At 37.4% G+C, this 19,384-nt stretch overlaps 1 protein-coding gene across 1 annotated transcript in view; it reads left to right on the forward strand.

The window, feature by feature from the left end:
• Positions 1 to 479: 479 nt before the first annotated feature.
• The window catches only part of cmn (calymmin), a 30,439-nt gene continuing 11,534 nt past the window's right edge, over positions 480 to 19,384 (forward strand). Inside the window, exons 1-54 of the mRNA XM_028568562.1 lie at positions 480 to 491; positions 811 to 884; positions 3,185 to 3,255; positions 3,349 to 3,408; positions 3,532 to 3,576; positions 3,687 to 3,722; positions 3,976 to 4,023; positions 4,133 to 4,177; positions 4,496 to 4,540; positions 4,651 to 4,686; positions 4,940 to 4,987; positions 5,097 to 5,147; positions 5,449 to 5,493; positions 5,604 to 5,639; positions 7,071 to 7,121; positions 7,405 to 7,449; positions 7,560 to 7,595; positions 7,853 to 7,900; positions 8,010 to 8,060; positions 8,344 to 8,388; positions 8,499 to 8,534; positions 8,788 to 8,835; positions 8,946 to 8,996; positions 9,121 to 9,171; positions 9,727 to 9,765; positions 9,929 to 9,979; positions 10,396 to 10,446; positions 10,853 to 10,903; positions 10,986 to 11,027; positions 11,149 to 11,208; positions 11,300 to 11,362; positions 11,440 to 11,487; positions 11,574 to 11,654; positions 11,780 to 11,830; positions 11,932 to 11,979; positions 12,356 to 12,397; positions 12,500 to 12,541; positions 12,631 to 12,678; positions 13,138 to 13,251; positions 13,511 to 13,567; positions 13,736 to 14,179; positions 15,273 to 15,434; positions 16,419 to 16,466; positions 16,861 to 16,914; positions 17,168 to 17,212; positions 17,315 to 17,365; positions 17,508 to 17,567; positions 17,765 to 17,818; positions 17,934 to 17,975; positions 18,097 to 18,153; positions 18,311 to 18,349; positions 18,508 to 18,558; positions 18,639 to 18,677; positions 19,181 to 19,249. Coding sequence (XP_028424363.1) covers positions 480 to 491; positions 811 to 884; positions 3,185 to 3,255; positions 3,349 to 3,408; positions 3,532 to 3,576; positions 3,687 to 3,722; positions 3,976 to 4,023; positions 4,133 to 4,177; positions 4,496 to 4,540; positions 4,651 to 4,686; positions 4,940 to 4,987; positions 5,097 to 5,147; positions 5,449 to 5,493; positions 5,604 to 5,639; positions 7,071 to 7,121; positions 7,405 to 7,449; positions 7,560 to 7,595; positions 7,853 to 7,900; positions 8,010 to 8,060; positions 8,344 to 8,388; positions 8,499 to 8,534; positions 8,788 to 8,835; positions 8,946 to 8,996; positions 9,121 to 9,171; positions 9,727 to 9,765; positions 9,929 to 9,979; positions 10,396 to 10,446; positions 10,853 to 10,903; positions 10,986 to 11,027; positions 11,149 to 11,208; positions 11,300 to 11,362; positions 11,440 to 11,487; positions 11,574 to 11,654; positions 11,780 to 11,830; positions 11,932 to 11,979; positions 12,356 to 12,397; positions 12,500 to 12,541; positions 12,631 to 12,678; positions 13,138 to 13,251; positions 13,511 to 13,567; positions 13,736 to 14,179; positions 15,273 to 15,434; positions 16,419 to 16,466; positions 16,861 to 16,914; positions 17,168 to 17,212; positions 17,315 to 17,365; positions 17,508 to 17,567; positions 17,765 to 17,818; positions 17,934 to 17,975; positions 18,097 to 18,153; positions 18,311 to 18,349; positions 18,508 to 18,558; positions 18,639 to 18,677; positions 19,181 to 19,249 — 3,217 coding nt within the window. The remainder of the gene's footprint in view (positions 492 to 810; positions 885 to 3,184; positions 3,256 to 3,348; positions 3,409 to 3,531; positions 3,577 to 3,686; positions 3,723 to 3,975; positions 4,024 to 4,132; positions 4,178 to 4,495; positions 4,541 to 4,650; positions 4,687 to 4,939; positions 4,988 to 5,096; positions 5,148 to 5,448; positions 5,494 to 5,603; positions 5,640 to 7,070; positions 7,122 to 7,404; positions 7,450 to 7,559; positions 7,596 to 7,852; positions 7,901 to 8,009; positions 8,061 to 8,343; positions 8,389 to 8,498; positions 8,535 to 8,787; positions 8,836 to 8,945; positions 8,997 to 9,120; positions 9,172 to 9,726; positions 9,766 to 9,928; positions 9,980 to 10,395; positions 10,447 to 10,852; positions 10,904 to 10,985; positions 11,028 to 11,148; positions 11,209 to 11,299; positions 11,363 to 11,439; positions 11,488 to 11,573; positions 11,655 to 11,779; positions 11,831 to 11,931; positions 11,980 to 12,355; positions 12,398 to 12,499; positions 12,542 to 12,630; positions 12,679 to 13,137; positions 13,252 to 13,510; positions 13,568 to 13,735; positions 14,180 to 15,272; positions 15,435 to 16,418; positions 16,467 to 16,860; positions 16,915 to 17,167; positions 17,213 to 17,314; positions 17,366 to 17,507; positions 17,568 to 17,764; positions 17,819 to 17,933; positions 17,976 to 18,096; positions 18,154 to 18,310; positions 18,350 to 18,507; positions 18,559 to 18,638; positions 18,678 to 19,180; positions 19,250 to 19,384) is intronic.

The raw sequence follows: 19,384 nt of genomic DNA on the forward strand, positions 1-19,384 counted from the left end.
ATCTTAAAACTAAATATTGGACTAAACTGCTGCCTATTCAGATTATTGCATATAGAAGTTTAACTTTGTTGGCTTCTGTCACTGTGGTACAGTCATTAAGAATGATTTATGTCTGCAAGTGTTGACCTTATGTCTGCACTGTGTATGTTTCCATGGTGAAGCTGTTCTGATGGCTGTTCACGGTTGTTTTTATGCATTATGGTGTGTTTTGATATTCTTATGTGAGAGTGACTTCTGTCATCTTCGACATGCTATATTTGAATTTACTAGTCATTTTAAATATTTTAAAGCGCATTTTGTTTCCAGGTGAGCACATTTATTTATCCCTTGCATTATTGCATGATATAACATGTTGATCCTGATCCAAAATATTGCATAGATTAATTAGCTGTAAGGATATATACAGTTGAAAAACCATGAGAAAGTATTTAAAGTATATAAACAATTTAAACTATGACAATGACCTGTCTTGAGAGTCAATGTCCAATCTGGTGAGCTCCCTCTTTGCTTTTCTATGTCTCCCTAAAGTGTTAATGTACTGCCCAATTATTTAGTGTGTGTGTGTGTGTGTATGTGTGTGTGTGTGTGTGTGTGTGTGTGTGTGTGTGTGTATACACCTCGGGTTACTCTCCCAACAAGAGGGGGAGGATCTGGAGACCAGGAGCATCCATAAGAAGAAGGAGGGACACCTCAAACCAGAGTGTATATCATCCCCAAACAATCAGGGTACATGATCTACTCCAGATCATCTGCTTTACTCTCCTCATTCTCCTGCTGGGTCTTAAACATTTTGGGCTTTTCCCCCTTCAGGTCCACTATGCTGGGACGACTACTTCTTCAGAGTGCGGTGATCCTTTGGCTGGTGCAGACAACGCACACACTGGGTGAGTGAGGTGCAGAGGTGAAGGGTCATATGTAACATAATGTGATAACCATATTCTCATCTTAATGTTTCATATTAGATTTACAATCATTTGTGTGGGATGTATTTTGTAAATTAACTAAATCTGCCTTTATGACTGAGGCCATGAATCAGTGTCATCAATTCAGTATGCAGTAACTGCTTTGTGTGAATGAGGAAAGTTAGCATGTTGATTGGATAATTAAGTCAAATAAACCTTCCAGTCACCATTATTGGAATGTTTCCAGAAGAAATACAGCTGCATAGCTTTGTTTCGGGGAAGAAATGTGCGTCCTACTGCATATGTTCTGTAGAGCACTGTGGTCAGTATATGTTTGTGGTCGGTTGTAGAGAGAAGGTGAAACACACACTTTTGAGTTATGAGCTGAAATATGGCAAAGGATGATGATAATGTTTGTTAGGTGGCACTGATAAACTGTCCTCTGCCTCTGTATATCAGCCATTACAGGTAGCCCCTGACCTGTGTGACATGATTTCCCTTCTTGCTGCTTTTCACGAAAAGCTTTCAAAAAAGGGGATTATGTCAGAAAATCAACCAATAATCCTGACATTGCTTTAACTTAATGGTTTTTTTTAGAATCTGTCATTGCAGTCAATTTAATTACAGTATTATAGTGAGACAATCCTTAATTTACCAACGGCATTACTGTCAAGTCTAAGTTTATTTTAACAATTTCCCCCGGGATAAATGGGGTTCCATAATACCTAAAGGCTGTTTCCGCTGTATTTAACTGCAACATCCAAATCAATTGTGTACTATGTGTACCATTTTTGTACTAGAGCCCTCTTTTAATGATGACTTTTACCATATTACTTTTTGATTGATTTGTGATCCTTGAGGACCAGAATTTAAAGAGGAATGATTTAAGCAGAAATCATCATAGCCAGAGAAATGATTACACTACTGTCAAAGGATGTTTCTTTTCTTCTTTAAAGACTGCCAAGCTATTGAAAATGCACACTCCAGTCTTGTGCAGGGAAAGAGTGCAACCTGCTGAGTCCTGAAGAGTTAGAAAAGAGATGAGACAAATGTCTTTTGGGTGCTCGGGTTTGCCTGTCAAATTTCAAACGATCATGTTAAACTGAAACCTTAGCAGCACTCGTTGTATAGCTCTGACGTGTGCTCAGCCGTCCACCAACTTTTCTTGTGATGATGCGAAGCAACTATATATTCTTTTTTCTTTACAGCCGGCCTCTGTTTGTAAAATCAAAGGCAGCTTGACTTCGGTGGCAGCAGCAGTCTAAATCTAACATCCCTCTGTGAGAAGGGAAATAATGGTTTTACTGCTTGTACACAGTCACTCCATTGACATCTGTAGAGTCGAGGCTTGCAACTTCCCAAAAATGTTCATCACTACTGACTCAACCAGAGACTGGATTTATTTTTTATAAGCTGAGTGTGTAATTCTAATTTAGGGACTGTATGAAAGTTAAACTGGTGGGGAGAGGGGCTGAACCTTTTATTTCACTTTTTAAAACAGCAGGGCCCTTCAGAGTGCTATTACTATTTTCTATGAACTCTTCTCTTGAATTGGAAAACAAAATGCAACACCCTCCCCCCAATATCTCAAATATATCTCTCTGCATATACAATATGTTTAATATCAATAATTTGGGGGAAGAAAGGCAAAGCAGAAATATTTCTTTTTACTATAGCCATTACTGCACACATTAGTGTGGAGTTTTAAATTGCAAAATTTCCAACCTCATGTTGAATATAATCTTTGCTAAACGAATAAAGACCTTCTAAATAAAAGTTATTAATGTCACTGAACCAATGAACTGGGTACATGCAGGTGGCATCTCTGTGGCTGCACCTTAATATGTTTGCCCCACACAATAAAATAATGATAAAATATACATCTGTGATAAATAAAAAAAAAACATAAAATTTTTGACCTCTTATAATTCAGTTAAAGTTCCTGGAGAAATTGAGTATCAAGCCTTTTCATCTCAAAATTTTGCTTTGTCCCCTTCGTATGAAAGTATTTGCTGCTTATAATGTGGCTTAATTCCTGCCCTGTGGAGTAAGGATTGATACACCCAATGGATGTTGCAAAGCAAAATGTTTTTTCTTCCTGTTATGTAATAGTAACGTTACAGTAGTTTAACATATTAAGTGTGCTGTGTTTAAGGTTATGGTACTGCATCTGGAGTATCCAATGGACAGGGGCCACAACATAATGGTATATTCAAAACACTCTGTACAGTTTGTCTTCATTAAACATGAAAATTATTGTGTTTGTGGGATTTTGTTCTCAGCTGTCATGTCATGGTTTTTCTAGGAAAGAAACCTCTGAATGGTGGCAGACGAATGTTGATGCCATCAAAAGGTGAATTAACAGCAGATTTGTCCAGCCATTAATTCTTCTGTCCCTGAGAATGTTTTATATATATATATAATTATTTTTGATTTATTTTTTAAGGTGTGGGTCAGGCATTGGGTGCACAAAATGGATATGGCAGATACCCAACAAAAGGCTTAGGTTAGTGATGTTACATAAATTTGGAAATCATTAAAATCTAATGGTAAATGTATTTCCACACCATCGAGCACAAATTTAGAGCTTATTCTAACTTGTTCTCACCATACATCTCTTCTATTTAAGGCTATGGTGCAGCTGCTGGTGGGACCAATGGAGGAGGGACAAAAGGTAAGTTCAGCCATGTGCCTGTGTTCATTCTATTTTAGCAAAATACTATCACTTATCACTCTGTAAAAACTTTAGATCTTTTGGTAATGTTTTTCCATCTTGCTTTGAAGGCTATGGAGCAACAGCTGGTGTAACCAATGGACAAGGTGGTAATCCAATGTGGGCCTTTCACAGAAATGGAAGATTTGGCAGCAAAGGCAGATTTTCAGCTTCTATTGTACCACTAAACCAACAAACTCAACCCATAGGCTTAAAAAGTGGATGTTAAAAGTTGTTTTTCTAATCCCTGAACTGCAGTACATTTTACTCAGTGTTTTAACTTTCTAAAAACTACTTTAAGATTCACTGTTTTCCACTAACTTTTCCCACAATCTATATGTATTGATTTTTTTAATCTAGGAGGGAATCCAGCAGTTTTACCCAATGGAAATGGTGCAAAGTCTAATGGTAGATGTTACATGATTCTCTCCAGCAGTTTGCATCTTGTTTTCAAATAATTCTAATTTAACTTAATGATTTTTGCTACAATATAGTCGCACTGTGATCTTTGTTGCAGGATATGGTGTTCAAGCTGGGCCAACCAATGGACAACAAATGAAAGGTAATGGTATAAGACACATATTCTCAATTTGGACAATCACTCACTCACTCACTCACTCACTCACTCACTCACTCACTCACTCACTCACTCAATAAAAGGCTCAGGTTAGTGATTACAGAATGTTACATACATCTGCATGACAGATTGATCTGCTTTTAGAAATACATTTTTCCAATGTTACACTCAAGCAATAGGCCAGCAGTAGATATTTAAAGTGCAAATTAAGCTACATTTAATGGTAAATGTATTTCCACACCATCAAGCTCAAATTTAGAATTTATTCTAACTTGTTCTCACCATACATCTCTTCTATTTAAGGCTATGGTGCAGCTGCTGGTGGGACCAATGGAGGAGGGACAAAAGGTAAGTTCAGCCATGTGCCTGTGTTCATTCTATTTTAGCAAAATGCTATCACTTATCACTCTGTAAAAACTTTAGATCTTTTGGTAATGTTTTTCCATCTTGCTTTGAAGGCTATGGAGCAACAGCTGGTGTAACCAATGGACAAGGTGGTAATCCAATGTGGGCCTTTCACAGAAATGGAAGATTTGGCAGCAAAGGCAGATTTTCAGCTTCTATTGTACCACTAAACCAACAAACTCAACCCATAGGCTTAAAACGTGGATGTTAAAAGTTGTTTTTCTAATCCCTGAACTGCAGTACATTTTTCTCAGTGTTTTAACTTTCTAAAAACTACTTTAAGATTCACTGTTTTCCACTAACTTTTCCCACAATCTATATGTATTGATTTTTTTAATCTAGGAGGGAATCCAGCAGTTTTACCCAATGGAAATGGTGCAAAGTCTAATGGTAGATGTTACATGATTCTCTCCAGCAGTTTGCATCTTGTTTTCAAATAATTCTAATTTAACTTAAGGATTTTTGCTACAATATAGTCGCACTGTGATCTTTGTTGCAGGATATGGTGTTCAAGCCGGGCCAACCAATGGACAACAAATGAAAGGCAATGGTATAAGACACATATTCTCAATTTGGACACTCATTCACTCACTCACTCACTCACTCACTCACTCACCCACCCAATAAAAGGCTCAGGTTAGTGATTACAGAATGTTACATACATCTGCATGACAGATTGATCTGCTTTTAGAAAATACATTTTTCCAATGTTACACTCAAGCAATAGGCCAGCAGTAGATATTTCAAGTGCAAATTAAGCTAAATCTAATGGTAAATGTATTTCCACACCATCAAGCTCAAATTTAGAGCTTATTCTAACTTGTTCTCACCATACATCTCTTCTATTTAAGGCTATGGTGCAGCTGCTGGTGGGACCAATGGAGGAGGGACAAAAGGTAAGTTCAGCCATGTGCCTGTGTTCATTCTATTTTAGCAAAATACTATCACTTATCACTCTGTAAAAACTTTAGATCTTTTGGTAATGTTTTTCCATCTTGTTTTGAAGGCTATGGAGCAACAGCTGGTGTAACCAATGGACAAGGTGGTAATCCAATGTGGGCCTTTCACAGAAATGGAGGATTTGGCAGCAAATGCAGATTTTCAGCTTCTGTTGAACCACTAAACCAACAAACTCAACCCATAGGCTTGTGGATGTTAAAGAGCCCCTCTTATACTCCTTTTCAGCATCCTATTTGTACTCTCTGGGTCTACAAGAATAGGTTTACATGCTTTGATGTTCAAAAAACATATGTTTCTCATACTGCCCATTGCTGCAGCTCCTCTGCCTGAAACACTCTGTTTGAGCTCTTGGCCCGCCTTCCTGAAAAGTCTGGTCTGCTCTGATTGGTCAGCTGTCCCACTCTGTTGTGATTGGTCAACCAAATTCAAACAAGCCACTGGGCGGGCTGTGCTTGCTTAAGCGTGAATTATACTTGCTGCAACCCATCTGGCAAGGGCAAATGTGACGTCATGGATTCGCCGTAACTATTTATACCCGCGCTGGTGGTTGTGACACTAGTTGCAGTCTTCTCCTGAACAGAGGTGGCACTAATGAGCAAAGGCTACCGACTTTGCTCTTTCTATGGATCAGAAGAAGAAGAAAAAGATAAACAAAGGCAGAACTGGCAGCAGCATTGACGTCAATGCTTCGATTTGATTCAATTACCTACTTGGTCGGATCAAGCCTCTAATTCGCCATAAAAAAACTCATCTTAACCCAGTAAGTTTACAAAAGAGACTTGCAGCCTCTGAGAGTCCTGGCATCTGTTTGCCCAGGAGCTTGTTTATGCTTCCTGTTTCCGATTTGTTGTGTGCCGCTGAAAAAAAAAGAGTGGTGCGGGACCTCGTCTCGCGTGCTATAAATCCGGGCGCGCCGGCAAGATCTACGTCATTTTGACGTCACAATGGTGCGTGCCAGGTTGGGAACGGCCAGTATAATTCATGCATTAGGCAGCACCTAGGGGGAAGCACATATGAAAAAATGGGCTTGCATTCTCAATCAATGACATCACTAATTGATGAATTTTAAACAGGAATGTGGGCGAGGCGTTTCAGGCAATTGAGAAAAAGTGCTGTCTATGGGAGAGAAAGCTCCATTTGGAGTGAAATAAAGTAGTTTTTTTTGTACATATACATCTATTACATACACAGAACAGTATATTACACACTAAAATGGGAAAAATCCAAAAAACGTAGTAGGGGCTTTTTAAAAGTTTTTCTAATCCCTGTACTGCAGCACATTTTACTGTTCAAACTTAGATTCACTGTTTTCCACTTACTTTTCCCACAATTTATATGCATTGTTTTGTAATCTAGGAGGGAATCCAACCGTTTTACCCAATGGAAATGGTTCAAAGTCTAATGTTAGATGTTACATGCTTCTCTCCACCAGTTTGCATCTTGTTTTCCAATAATTCTAATTTAACTTAATGATTTTTGCTACAATATAGTCGCACTGTGATTTTTGTTGCAGGATATGGTGTTCAAGCCGGCCCAACCAATGGACAACAAATGAAAGGCAATGGTATAAGACACATATTCTCAATTTGGACACTCATTCACTCACTCACTCACTCACCCAACAAAAGGCTTAGGTTAGTGATCACAGAATGTTACATACATCTGCATGACAGATTGATTTGATTTTAGAAATACATTTTTCCAATGTTCACTCAAGCAATAGGCCAGCAGTAGATATTTCAAGTGCAAATTAAGCTAAATCTAATGGTAAATGTATTTCCACACCATCAAGCACAAATTTAGAGCTTATTCTAACTTGTTCTCACCATACATCTCTTCTATTTAAGGCTATGGTGCAGCTGCTGGTGGGACCAATGGAGGAGGGACAAAAGGTAAGTTCAGCCATGTGCCTGTGTTCATTCTATTTTAGCAAAATACTATCACTTATCACTCTGTAAAAACTTTAGATCTTTTGGTAATGTTTTTCCATCTTGTTTTGAAGGCTATGGAGCAACAGCTGGTGTAACCAATGGACAAGGTGGTAATCCAATATGGGCCTCAGCTTTCACAAAAATGGAAGATTTGGCAGTAAATGCAGATTTTCAGCTTCTATTGTACCACTAAACCAACAAACTCAACCCATAGGCTTCAAAAGTGGATGTTAAAAGTTGTTTTTCTAATCCCTGTACTGCAGCACATTTTACTCAGTGTTTTAACTTTCTAAAAACTACTTTAAGATTCACTGTTTTCCACTAACCTTTCCCACAATCTATATGTATTGTTTTTTTAATCTAGGAGGGAATCCAGCAGTTTTACCCAATGGAAATGGTGCAAAATCTAATGGTAGATGTTACACGATTCTCTCCAGCAGTTTGCATCTTGTTTTCAAATAATTCTAATTTAACTTGAGGATTTTTGCTACAATATAGTCGCACTGTGATCTTTGTTGCAGGATATGGTGTTCAAGCCGGCCCAACCAATGGACAACAAATGAAAGGCAATGGTATAAGACACATATTCTCAATTTGGACACTCATTCACTCACTCACTCACTCACCCAACAAAAGGCTTAGGTTAGTGATCACAGAATGTTACATACATCTGCATGACAGATTGATTTGATTTTAGAAATACATTTTTCCAATGTTCACTCAAGCAATAGGCCAGCAGTAGATATTTCAAGTGCAAATTAAGCTAAATCTAATGGTAAATGTATTTCCACACCATCAAGCACAAATTTAGAGCTTATTCTAACTTGTTCTCACCATACATCTCTTCTATTTAAGGCTATGGTGCAGCTGCTGGTGGGACCAATGGAGGAGGGACAAAAGGTAAGTTCAGCCATGTGCCTGTGTTCATTCTATTTTAGCAAAATACTATCACTTATCACTCTGTAAAAACTTTAGATCTTTTGGTAATGTTTTTCCATCTTGTTTTGAAGGCTATGGAGCAACAGCTGGTGTAACCAATGGACAAGGTGGTAATCCAATGTGGGCCTTTCACAGAAATGGAAGATTTGGCAGCAAATGCAGATTTTCAGCTTCTATTGTACCACTAAACCAACAAACTCAACCCATAGGCTTAAAAAGTGGATGTTAAAAGTTGTTTTTCTAATCCCTGAACTGCAGTACATTTTACTCAGTGTTTTAACTTTCTAAAAACTACTTTAAGATTCACTGTTTTCCACTAACTTTTCCCACAATCTATATGTATTGATTTTTTTAATCTAGGAGGGAATCCAGCAGTTTTACCCAATGGAAATGGTGCAAAGTCTAATGGTAGATGTTACATGATTCTCTCCAGCAGTTTGCATGTCATTTAAAAATAATTCTAATTTAACGTGTTGAATTAACTATAGCTAACTATCGCACTGTGATCTTTGTTGCAGGATATGGTGTTAAAGCCGGCCCAACCAATGGACAACAAATGAAAGGCAATGGTATGAAACACATTCTCTCTCTCTCTCTCTCTCTCTCTCTCTCTCTCTCTCTCTCTCTCTCTCTCTCTCTCTCTCTCTCTCTCTTAGCAACAATGCTGTTCAATTAAAATTTTCTTTGTGGTAGGGTACGGTGCACAAGCTGGCGGATACGACGGACAAGGAACTAAAGGCAATGGTATTTTCTCGGGCTGCAATTAATGATTATTTTCATAGTCAATAAATCTGTCTATTATTAGATTAGTTAGTTTGGTCAAAATGTCAATCAGTGTTTTCCAAAGCCCAAGATGATGTCCTCAAATGTCTTGTTTTGTCCACAACTCTAAGATATTCAGTTTACTTTCATAGCCAAGTAATGAAACTAGAAAATATTCACAAAGAAGCTGGAATCTAAATTTTTTTATTTTTTCATAAAAAAATGACAAACTAATGAATTGATTATCAAAATAGTTGGCGATTAAGTTGACAAGTAATCGATTAACCTCTGCAGCTCTAGTATTTTCGATGTGATGGTATATTAAATTATAAAAACAGCTTGCTTTACATGTATAAGTTATTCAGGATTTACTCCATGTTCTTGGAAATAGAGTGCCACACTCAAACAGACAAACTGTAACTACTTGACAGCTTTAATTGCTGGGGTCACGAGAATATGGGGTGCTAAAAATGGTAATTTGAGAAAGCATGTAGCAGATGCTGAAATGCATTTAAACTCAGTCTCTTTTATCTCCAGGTTATGGAGCACCAAATGGTAACAAGGGCCATTTGAATAGTAAGTCCACAGCTTCAATCATTTTATGACAACAGACTGTTTGCTGCTATCACATTACTGTACATTAATGCTGGAAATGTTTGTTCTGTTTGAGGTCATTTTAAACTTAGTGCAACATTTCCAAGTGAGTCTCTTAGTGTTGGTTTCTCTTACTGGCTTTTAGGTTATGGTGCTACAGCTGGTGTTCTAGGTGGGAATGGAGCTCGACCCAATGGTGTGTGCCCATTGATAATTCTCAGTAACTGATGATAACGTTATTTCATGGAAAACAATGTATCTTTTTTTTATTTGCTTCAAATGAAATATGATGATTTTACATCAGATAAACTCCACCAGACCAGTACAGGCCTGCAAGTGCTTGGTTTGCCAAAATATAAAAAAGTCATCGCATGTTCATCACAGGTTACCAGACCCCAAAAAAAGAATTTCTCAAAATGACAAGCAGCACAAAAAAAAAAAAAAAAAAAAAAAAACATTTTATAATTTCATTTCTGAAGCTGTAAGAAAATGATCTGGTCAAAACCATGGCAAACTGAGTGGCCTTCTAATAAAGACGTGTATTTGAAGTTTTTGCTTATTACCGTAAAATTATGAGTAGAGGGAATTTGTTTGTGTTGTGTCTATGTGTAGGTAATGGAGCTGCAGCTGCTGCACACAATGGACATGGAACAAAAGGCAACGGTAGGCTAGCTCCTACAGCATTGTTATAAAATGTCTATGTATATTGATTGGTTGTTAATGGTACAATGAAAGCACATCCATACACACACATACATTAAGAGTGGTGTGGGAAGGGTGGGTGTCAGATTCAGTCAGTTACACCAACTTGATGTTGGCGCACAGACAGTGATTTAAATTAGACAGTGAACAGTATCCAAAGCCACACCTAAATCTGAAAGGATTTCAATTGAAAAGTTTGAACACACGTAAGAAGGCATCATTGGCTCTCTCTGCGCCATACACATTTTTTTAAACCTAACTTAAATGTGAAATGATTGTTGGTCTTGAACTGTAGTGTGAGCGACATGTTGCAGTGAGTTCCTATACTGTGCTGTATGTAGATTAATTAATATTCTTTTTTTGCTAGGCTATGGTGCTGGATCTGGTGTACCTAATGGAAATGGGGCTAAAACCAATGGTAATGCCTGCAAAAACTGAACATATTTGAGTTGAAAAATGTAAATTGTATTATATCTTTAAATATAATAATCGTTCTTTAGGTCAAGGAGGACCATCCAACGGCAACGGGGCAAGACCAAATGGTAAGAAAGAGGTTTTGTTAAAATTGGCGGCGTGGTAGTTTTTTGTTTTTTTCCAGACACAAAACCTGTTCATCAGTTTGTTCAGGCCTATAAAACTTAAGTCTGTCTCTGTATTTAACAGGACAGGGGGGAGCTGGAAGTAAACCTATGAAAGGATATGGACGACCACTTTATGGGGCAGGTAACTCATCTTCTGTCGCCTTGTTTTCCAGGTAATAGTAATATTCACTTTGATACACTTGATACATGTTTGTTTATTTCTGTGATGTAAGGTCCAGGCATGGGGATGGGAGCCTCCAGAGGTCTGGGAGTACCTCAGCTTGCCAGGAACCAAGGTGAGTGAAGGCCATGACACAGTACTGAGGTCACCACTTAATACACATGTGACAGTGTCTTTTATTTCTTCTTCCAGCATATGGCAGTAATGGTCATAATGGTTATGGAGGTCAACCCATGGGAGGTGGGTCATACACAAGTCATCACTCATGGGATGATGAATTAAACATAAATGATTTGTTAATATATATGTGTCTAATATATTTATAGGCTACAATGGCGCTTATGGCAATGCTGGTTTGGGTCTGAGACCTCAGTATGGAAATGGAGGAATGAAGGGGCCGAAGCCAGGTAGAAATATCCCTACTGTCAAATTAAAATTATACATTATTATTATTATACACATCCAAATTTGATTATTTTCATGTGTTTTTGGATAACATGTTCATGCTCTGAACCCTTTTCTAAAATTGCAGGCTATGGTGCTGCAGCTGGTGTGCCCAATGGACAAGGTGCAAGACCCAATGGTAAACCTTGAGTTAATATCCAATACAATATATCATGTCCACTAAAATGTTTGAAAAGCCTCAAACAAACAAACAAACAAATTGTGTTGTAAAATGTTAAGGTTATGCTGGAGCCAGAGCCCCTAATGGGAATGGAGCTGTACCACATGGTGAGTCAACATGCAAGAAATTATTATTATTATTATTATTTACAGTATGAGGTTAATTATTCTTGCTTTTTGTGAACCTATTGAGGTTATGGATACCCCAGTGGTGGAGCTACCAAGCCAGCAAAACCAGATAAATGTGGAGTCAATTACATATATGGGATTATTTTTGATTTAAGTACAGTATTGCCTTCCTTGATGTATGGACACTATTGTTTTTTTATCCTTATTTTTGAAGAATATTTACTCTTGCACCAAGTTGTTACATAACTTCTATAATTTTTAGGTAATGCAAAGCAATAACGTAATTTTCAGAAACAATAAATAACTAGTTCAAATGAGAGAATCTGTGGACATAACTTCAATTTTATTTTTTTAGGTTACGGCAATATTCCAAATAGGTATGGTGCCAAACCCAACGGTAAGGACTGTCGCTTCTTTTTCAAATCTGATTATGATTCAAAATACAGCTTTACTTTGATGGCAGAATATAAAGTTATTTGCTTTCATGAATGTGTTACAGGATATGGAGCGACCAGAGGAGATGCATTGAGACCCCAACCAGGTAACACGTGTCCCAAAAAAAAAAAAAAAAAAAAAAGGACAAGCTTATATATTATATGGATGGTTTTGTAATAGTTTGTTTTATCATAGGTTATGGAACTGGAGCTGCTCCCAACGGATATGGAGCTAAACCCAATGGTAACTAACCGTATAAAGTGAAATGCAATGCACACTGTTGTATGTATTTAATTGTTACCTATGCTTTTACTGTCATAATTAAATTTGGAAAAATAATGTATGTTAAAAGGACAATTATTTAGCTTTTCATCTTTAAAAACCGCCTCCAAGCTGTGATTGGACAGTTGATTGACTGTCCTCTGCACCACCTCCATGCAAATTAATGGACTCCCATGTTCTTTGCGTTTAGTATTGGCAGGTCTATGCTGCCCTCTGCTGGACAACACTGAAATATTATACACCTAGGCTAAAGGCTATATTATTCTCCTTTTTAATCTATGTTTTTCATTTAATTATGACACAGTAAATGTTATGTGTTGTATTTCACCTTATTTCTTTGTTTGATTTGCTTTAAACTAGGTATTTCAGGTCTTCCATAATTACTAGCCTTACTTACTTCTTGTCATATTTTTTCTCAAGGTCATGGAGTTAAGAATGGTGCTGCATTAGGTGGATATGGAATCTCGTTTGCAGGATACGGAGGGCCAAGCGGAGGCTCAAAACCACAAACTACCAAAGGAGTTGGAGCACTCGGTACTGGTAAATATTCTGCATAATATACATAACCCATGCAATGTTGGTGATATCCAAACTGAACCTCAGCTGTGTCATCACACTAGTGAAGGGAAAGAAAGGGAATAATGACGTTATTAAAACAAAAGATGCATATCAACTTTGAGCATCATTTTGACTCTGATTTTCTTTTGGCATTGATCTGCAAGTCTTGTTTTCACAATGTGTGCAGTGCTTATTTTATTCAGGATTTTTTTTATAAAAATGTTGTGTTCCACAGGCTATGGTGGTCCTGCTGGTGTACCTAACGGACAGTTGGCTAAAGCAGCCAATACTGGTAAATGCTCCTGTACATGCATGTGTTTTGTGTCGTACATTACGTTTCATTTTTACTGTATAGTTGACCTAATGTTTTAAGTTTCACTGTAGACTTTTCACTAAATAATTTTTCCATCTTTTCCATTTAAATTAGTTTTTTGACAACATATCTCTGTTTGGTTTTTAGGCCACGGCATGATGCCAAATGGGAAGGGTACAATGGGTGCAGGTGCGTCCAATGAAAAGGGCCTAAAAGGGGGAGTTCTCTCTCCTGGGCAGCAGAGTGCAACACCAGAAGAGGTTGTTGCACCTCCACAAGTAATAACTCAAGGTGCAGCACCTGTTGCCCCCGAGCCGACGACTGGTATCCTTGTTATGGTGACACAAAGGAAATATCAAAAGCTGCCTTCACCTGTGCCACAAGGAAAAAGCTACAAACAGACACCACTTATCCTTCAGGCTACACCACAACCAGCACCAGCGATTCCTCAAGGCAAAGGCCCAAAGCCTGCACCTGAACCAGCACCCATGAGCCCACAGGGCAAGGGTTGGAAGGCAGCCACATCTGGACCTGCACCAGTGGTTCCGCAGGCTAGCCCAGCACCAGAGCCGGCAGCAGTCCTCCCTCAAGGCAAGTACCCTTAACCTGAATCTGTACAGGGCTTCTGTGGCAGGAAACAATACTTCAATGGTTAGTGGACATATTTTTCAAGTATGTTTTAAAATCAAATAATAATTAAAAAATGTTTGGATTGACATTAATTTAGTTGATTGTCCCCCTAAAGACGCACAAAACGATGATCTGCTCTGCTGTTACTTATTTTATATTAAACAAATGATCTCTGAGTTATTTTTACTAATTTTAATGGTAAAAATGAGAAAAATAGTAAATGCAAAATCGTTATCGCCTGTGAAACCAATCAATATATATATATATACAGTATATATATATATATATAGCAAATCAATATAGTTATATTTTTCCAACTTATTATAACAAAACTGCCACTCATCAACTGAGTTTTATGTGAAGTTATATGGTAGAAATCTACACTCCTCAATGGATTTATATAGTTTTCACGGTCTTGTGGCCTTAAGTTTTTAACTTTTACTTTAATTATTTGTTTTAGGTCATAGTGAAAAGATTTTTAAAAAGCATCTGATAATAGTGGGTTTGTTTCTCAGGGACTTTTGAAACAACATACATGCACCTTTCATATGCACTAACTGAGTATTAGTATACTCTGGCTTTGTCCAGGATGTTTTGCACTGTTGTAATAATTTAACACTGATATAAAATAGCAGAATGTCACTGTTCTATTGAATTACAATTGTGTACTTAACATTTGAAAACATTATCTGACTCTGGTTGCTTGTGGCAATGTGTGAGTGCTGAGTGAAGAATTATGTTTTTATAATATTTTGCTTGTGAATTTTTAGATTAACTGTATACACAGGGAAAAAGTATTTTCATGTTTTTCTACAGATGTGCATATTCTACTGTATGGGGACATTATCAGTAATTATTTTCAAACATTTAGCAAAATAATATGAAGCTGTTAGTTGATGAAATGTATGACCTCCTGGTTATGTGACTGGAAGTGCTGTGTCTAAGCAAAAAGTTGCAGAGGCAGACGCTCTTTGAGGGGTAGACAGCACGAGTGAAGGGGATGCTGCCCCTGAAAGCACCAAACCCCTAAAAACTAAATCTGTTCCTGAAACAGTGGCAGCCAAATGTTCAGGGAGCATCACCCCTGAAGAAACACTGGCTGTGGGTGTGCCTGAGGTCGCACCAGAAGAAGTAAACATCAAAAGTCAGCCAGAGGCAGCAGGACCTGACAGGATCGGGGTCAAAGGCCTCCCTGCAGGAGAAACTGGGGCAACTGGTAAACCAAATCTTGATTTTTCTTTGTCAAAAAGTCTGTTGCAGAATTGTGGATGTTATGATGACTCTTAAGTGTCTTACACTGCAAGATTTGTTGTTTTAATGGCTAGGATTCAGTCAGACTTGTAATACTTATAACATTCTCTATCAATATTTACACTCTATTATTGACTCATTCAGGTGATTTTTATTTTATTTTGCAGGTATAATGTCATGTTCAAAGCAATAAATCCCAAGTGTTTACTTGAGAGTGAATCCTAGCCAGTGATTATGGTTATAAATGTTAGAGCTCTACAGATTTCTGTGTAATTACAATTGTGTTTGTTTCTGTGTTGCATGGTCTCTTCAGAGTTGTCTCAGAAAATGACCAATAACTTTTGTTCAGATGTGTTTATCGCTAATGTTTTTTTTTGTTTTGTTTAAAACCTCACCAAGCGTTGTCATATTTAAATAATCAACATGTAACATTTAAAGAGACATTTTGGCAAAATTCGGTAATTTGCTTTCGTGCCAATGTTTGATAAGAAGATTATACCACTCTCAAATCTGTCCGTTAAATATGAAGCTGGAGCTTGGAGACATGGTTATCTTAGTACAAAGACTGGAAACGAGGAAACAGTTAGCCTAGCCTGTAAAACCACAACTTGTTCTTTTTACACTTAAAGTTTGGCTACAGATTAAACAGATATAAGGAAGATTTCAAGTGTTACTTAGTGAGCTTTAGTGGTGCGTGAAGATGGATTTTGTTACCTTTGGACAGGGCAAGATTAGCTGTTTCCCTCCGCTTCCAGTCTTTATGCTAAGCTAAGCTAACTGTCTCCTGGCTGTAATTTACTTTACAGACGTGAGGGACATGAAGGTGGTATCAATCTTCTCATCAAACTCTCAGCAAGACAACAAATAAGCATATTTCTCAAAATGTCAAACTATTCCTTTAACATGTGGAACAGGTTGAGAATTAACCAGTGTCCCTCCTGATTTTCAGAGAACGGTGGAGGAGCTTCCATCTCCAAGGGACAGGGAGCTAAACCTGGTAAACATTTCTCTTTTTTTCTTTGAACAATAAATAATAGCTGAAGTCTTGCCACCACAGACATTCATGTCCCTCTCAGGATGAAGTGTAATAACTTTGGTGGTCCCTTAGCGCCATCATTAGCTCACAATTTAAATGTATCCAATAGTAGCTTTACTTTGTGTTGAGTGCTAATTAGCCAATTTGTGAGCATTTTAACACACTCACAAAACTAAACTGATAAACAGTATACCTGCTAAACATTAGCATGTTACTGTAGCATTGCAATTGTGAGCATATTAGCATGCTGATGTTAGTGTTGTAGACTCTGTTGTATATAGCCAACATATCTGTTTGTTTTACTTTTAAATCTTGAATTGTGCTAGTAATACTTGTTCCTGTTGGTATTCTATAGACTGCGGACCATCAGGAGTACCAAATGGACAATGGATGAAAATACCAAGACCTGGTAAACTGGGAGGATTATATTCCCAAATGGTCTAATAGCATTTGCATGCTGAAATGTGTATTTTTACTTTTACCGCATGCACAATGTATTCGAAAGGAATTTGGATAGTTTTTAATTGATTCAATGAAATATTAGAGGGAGGTGAAACTTTACATGAACGCACTGATTGTCTGTAGCACATTTATAACCCTTGATTTGAATATTAAACACCGAGTCAGAAGCATATGATGAAAACTAAGTTTTGTCATTTAAGGTTATAATGCAGGTTCTGGAGCATCCACTGGCACAAACACAAAAGGTACTAGTACAAAAATGACTCAGGTCATGGCATAATGGGTGTATATTGCATAGATACAAGAATACTTTGTTTATATTATTATATTCTTTCATTTGTTTGGAGGTTATCCAGCAGGATCCGGTGTTCCAAACGGATATGGTGCTAAACCCAACGGTAAATCCACTTTATTCTTTATTCTCAATATTCATGTGTATGAAATGTTCACAATGGAGTATTTTACAGATGGTAATGAAACCTGCTACAGGTATAATCATAACTATTGGCCTTATAGTAGCGAAATTGTGCCATTGTTTAGGACACGGTGCCAGTGCAGAGGGGTATTCAAATGGAGGCCGAGCCAAAGGCAATACACCAGGTAAGGAGTGTGCTAATAACAGCTGTGAGAGAAAAGTCTAAGGTTTAAATTCATCCAGTAAAATCAATAATGCAATTGATATTTTTTTAAGGAATCTGGTAATAATTAATTTACTGTACTTCTACTTGTTGTTTTTTTCCACAGTATAAAGGTGAAGGTAGACTAATATGTCTCAATAAAGTTTTGTTTATCCAAAGGTTATGGAGCAGGAGGCTACACTGTCCCTGGACTCAGCAATGTATATGGAGCTGGTAATATTTTCTGTCAATATAAACATACAGTGAATATTGATATTTTTATGGTTTCCTCTTTCACTTCTAATGAAATTTAGATGCGTTTGTGAATTCTTTGGTTTTATGTGTACAGCAGGACTTGGATATCCTTATGCAGGGAAACCTAAGCAACCTGGTGAGTGTTTTTTTTATTTTTTTTATTTTTAAAAGCATTTCAACTTCATAGGGCAAAGAAATAATTATAATTTAAAGTGCAGAATGTGTTGTGTGTTGATAATTGTTCTGTACACTCTCAGGTTATGGGCAAGGAGCGTACCTTGGAGCTGGATATGGAAATGGAAATTCATATGGAGGTACATTTTAAAAGAATAAGCTTTAAACATTGTCTTTTAATTTAGCTTGTAAACTGATGACAAGTTAGGCCCACAGAAGCTTTATGAACTAAGGCTGAATTTGTACCCCCCCACCCCACATCCGTACAGTTTACTTATATTCTGCAATTTTTCTCAGGAAATGCCGGTCTGGGTGAAGCAGGCAAGTCCAAGTCAGGTAGGCTTGGATGTTTACACTAACTTTGTTAAAGCACTGAATCCATAATTTGATTTAAAACACCATGAATTGTTAGATGATACATTCCTGTAATTATTGCAGGCACATAATTGTGTAAGTACAGAGCACTAAGATAGTTTATGATGTCTTTTTTGCAGGGTATGGAAATGGAGATGGCTACAGTACTGGTGTACAACCTGACTATGCAAGCAAGTACCATAATATGCAATTTAGTTCATTTAATTTTGTGTGAATTACAGCAAAAGTAAACTTTTCTCTTTTTTTTCAGGTCTTGGCCAAGGTGTACCCAATGCTAATGGGAAATCAGGTATGTCATCATGTTTTAATGTCAAACATACATGTGGAAGGCACAGTGAATCCTTAAGCTTAACTGTATCTGCGGATGGCTACCATAGTGACGACATTATCTGTAGGCCAGTAAGCCTATCATTAGTATTGTTTAGGTTGTTGTTTTTTACGAATAGGCCGATTTATCTTTGCTAATAAGATATTGGATTCATGTTAATGTATATTTTCAGACATATTCATAGTGACTCTGAGGACCCCCTAGCGAACCCCTTGTTGAAGATATCTGATCTAAAGCATCAATTAATGAGCTTTCTATCTCATACAGTTTGTTGCCATACCATGTCAATATCACAGGTCCAGTATGTAGGTCTATCAGTGTATTTGCATTCACCTCAGTAATCTGATTATTGATTTCCAAAACGGTCTTCGTCTGAATTCTATGTGCATGTCAGCAGTATATTCCCCTTGAGATGTTATAGTCAATAAATCCAATACACAAACATTTCCTGTGTACTCATGCAGGAATGAGCCAGTATGAGCCTCAGTCCGCTGGCCTCGGTCCAAATGGAAAATTGGGCAGCATATATGGTGGTATGTATAACTTGATTTCTTTCAAATCTTTACTGAAGGTCATATTGTACATAGTTCAAAAAACATGCAAAACACTCAATCCACAGAAATGTCACAACTATACTATATAGAGAGTCGAAGTCCCTCCCCTTCCGG

The sequence above is a fragment of the Perca flavescens genome, chromosome 21 (assembly GCF_004354835.1).
Source record: "Perca flavescens isolate YP-PL-M2 chromosome 21, PFLA_1.0, whole genome shotgun sequence".
Classification (NCBI taxonomy): Eukaryota; Metazoa; Chordata; class Actinopteri; order Perciformes; family Percidae; genus Perca; species Perca flavescens.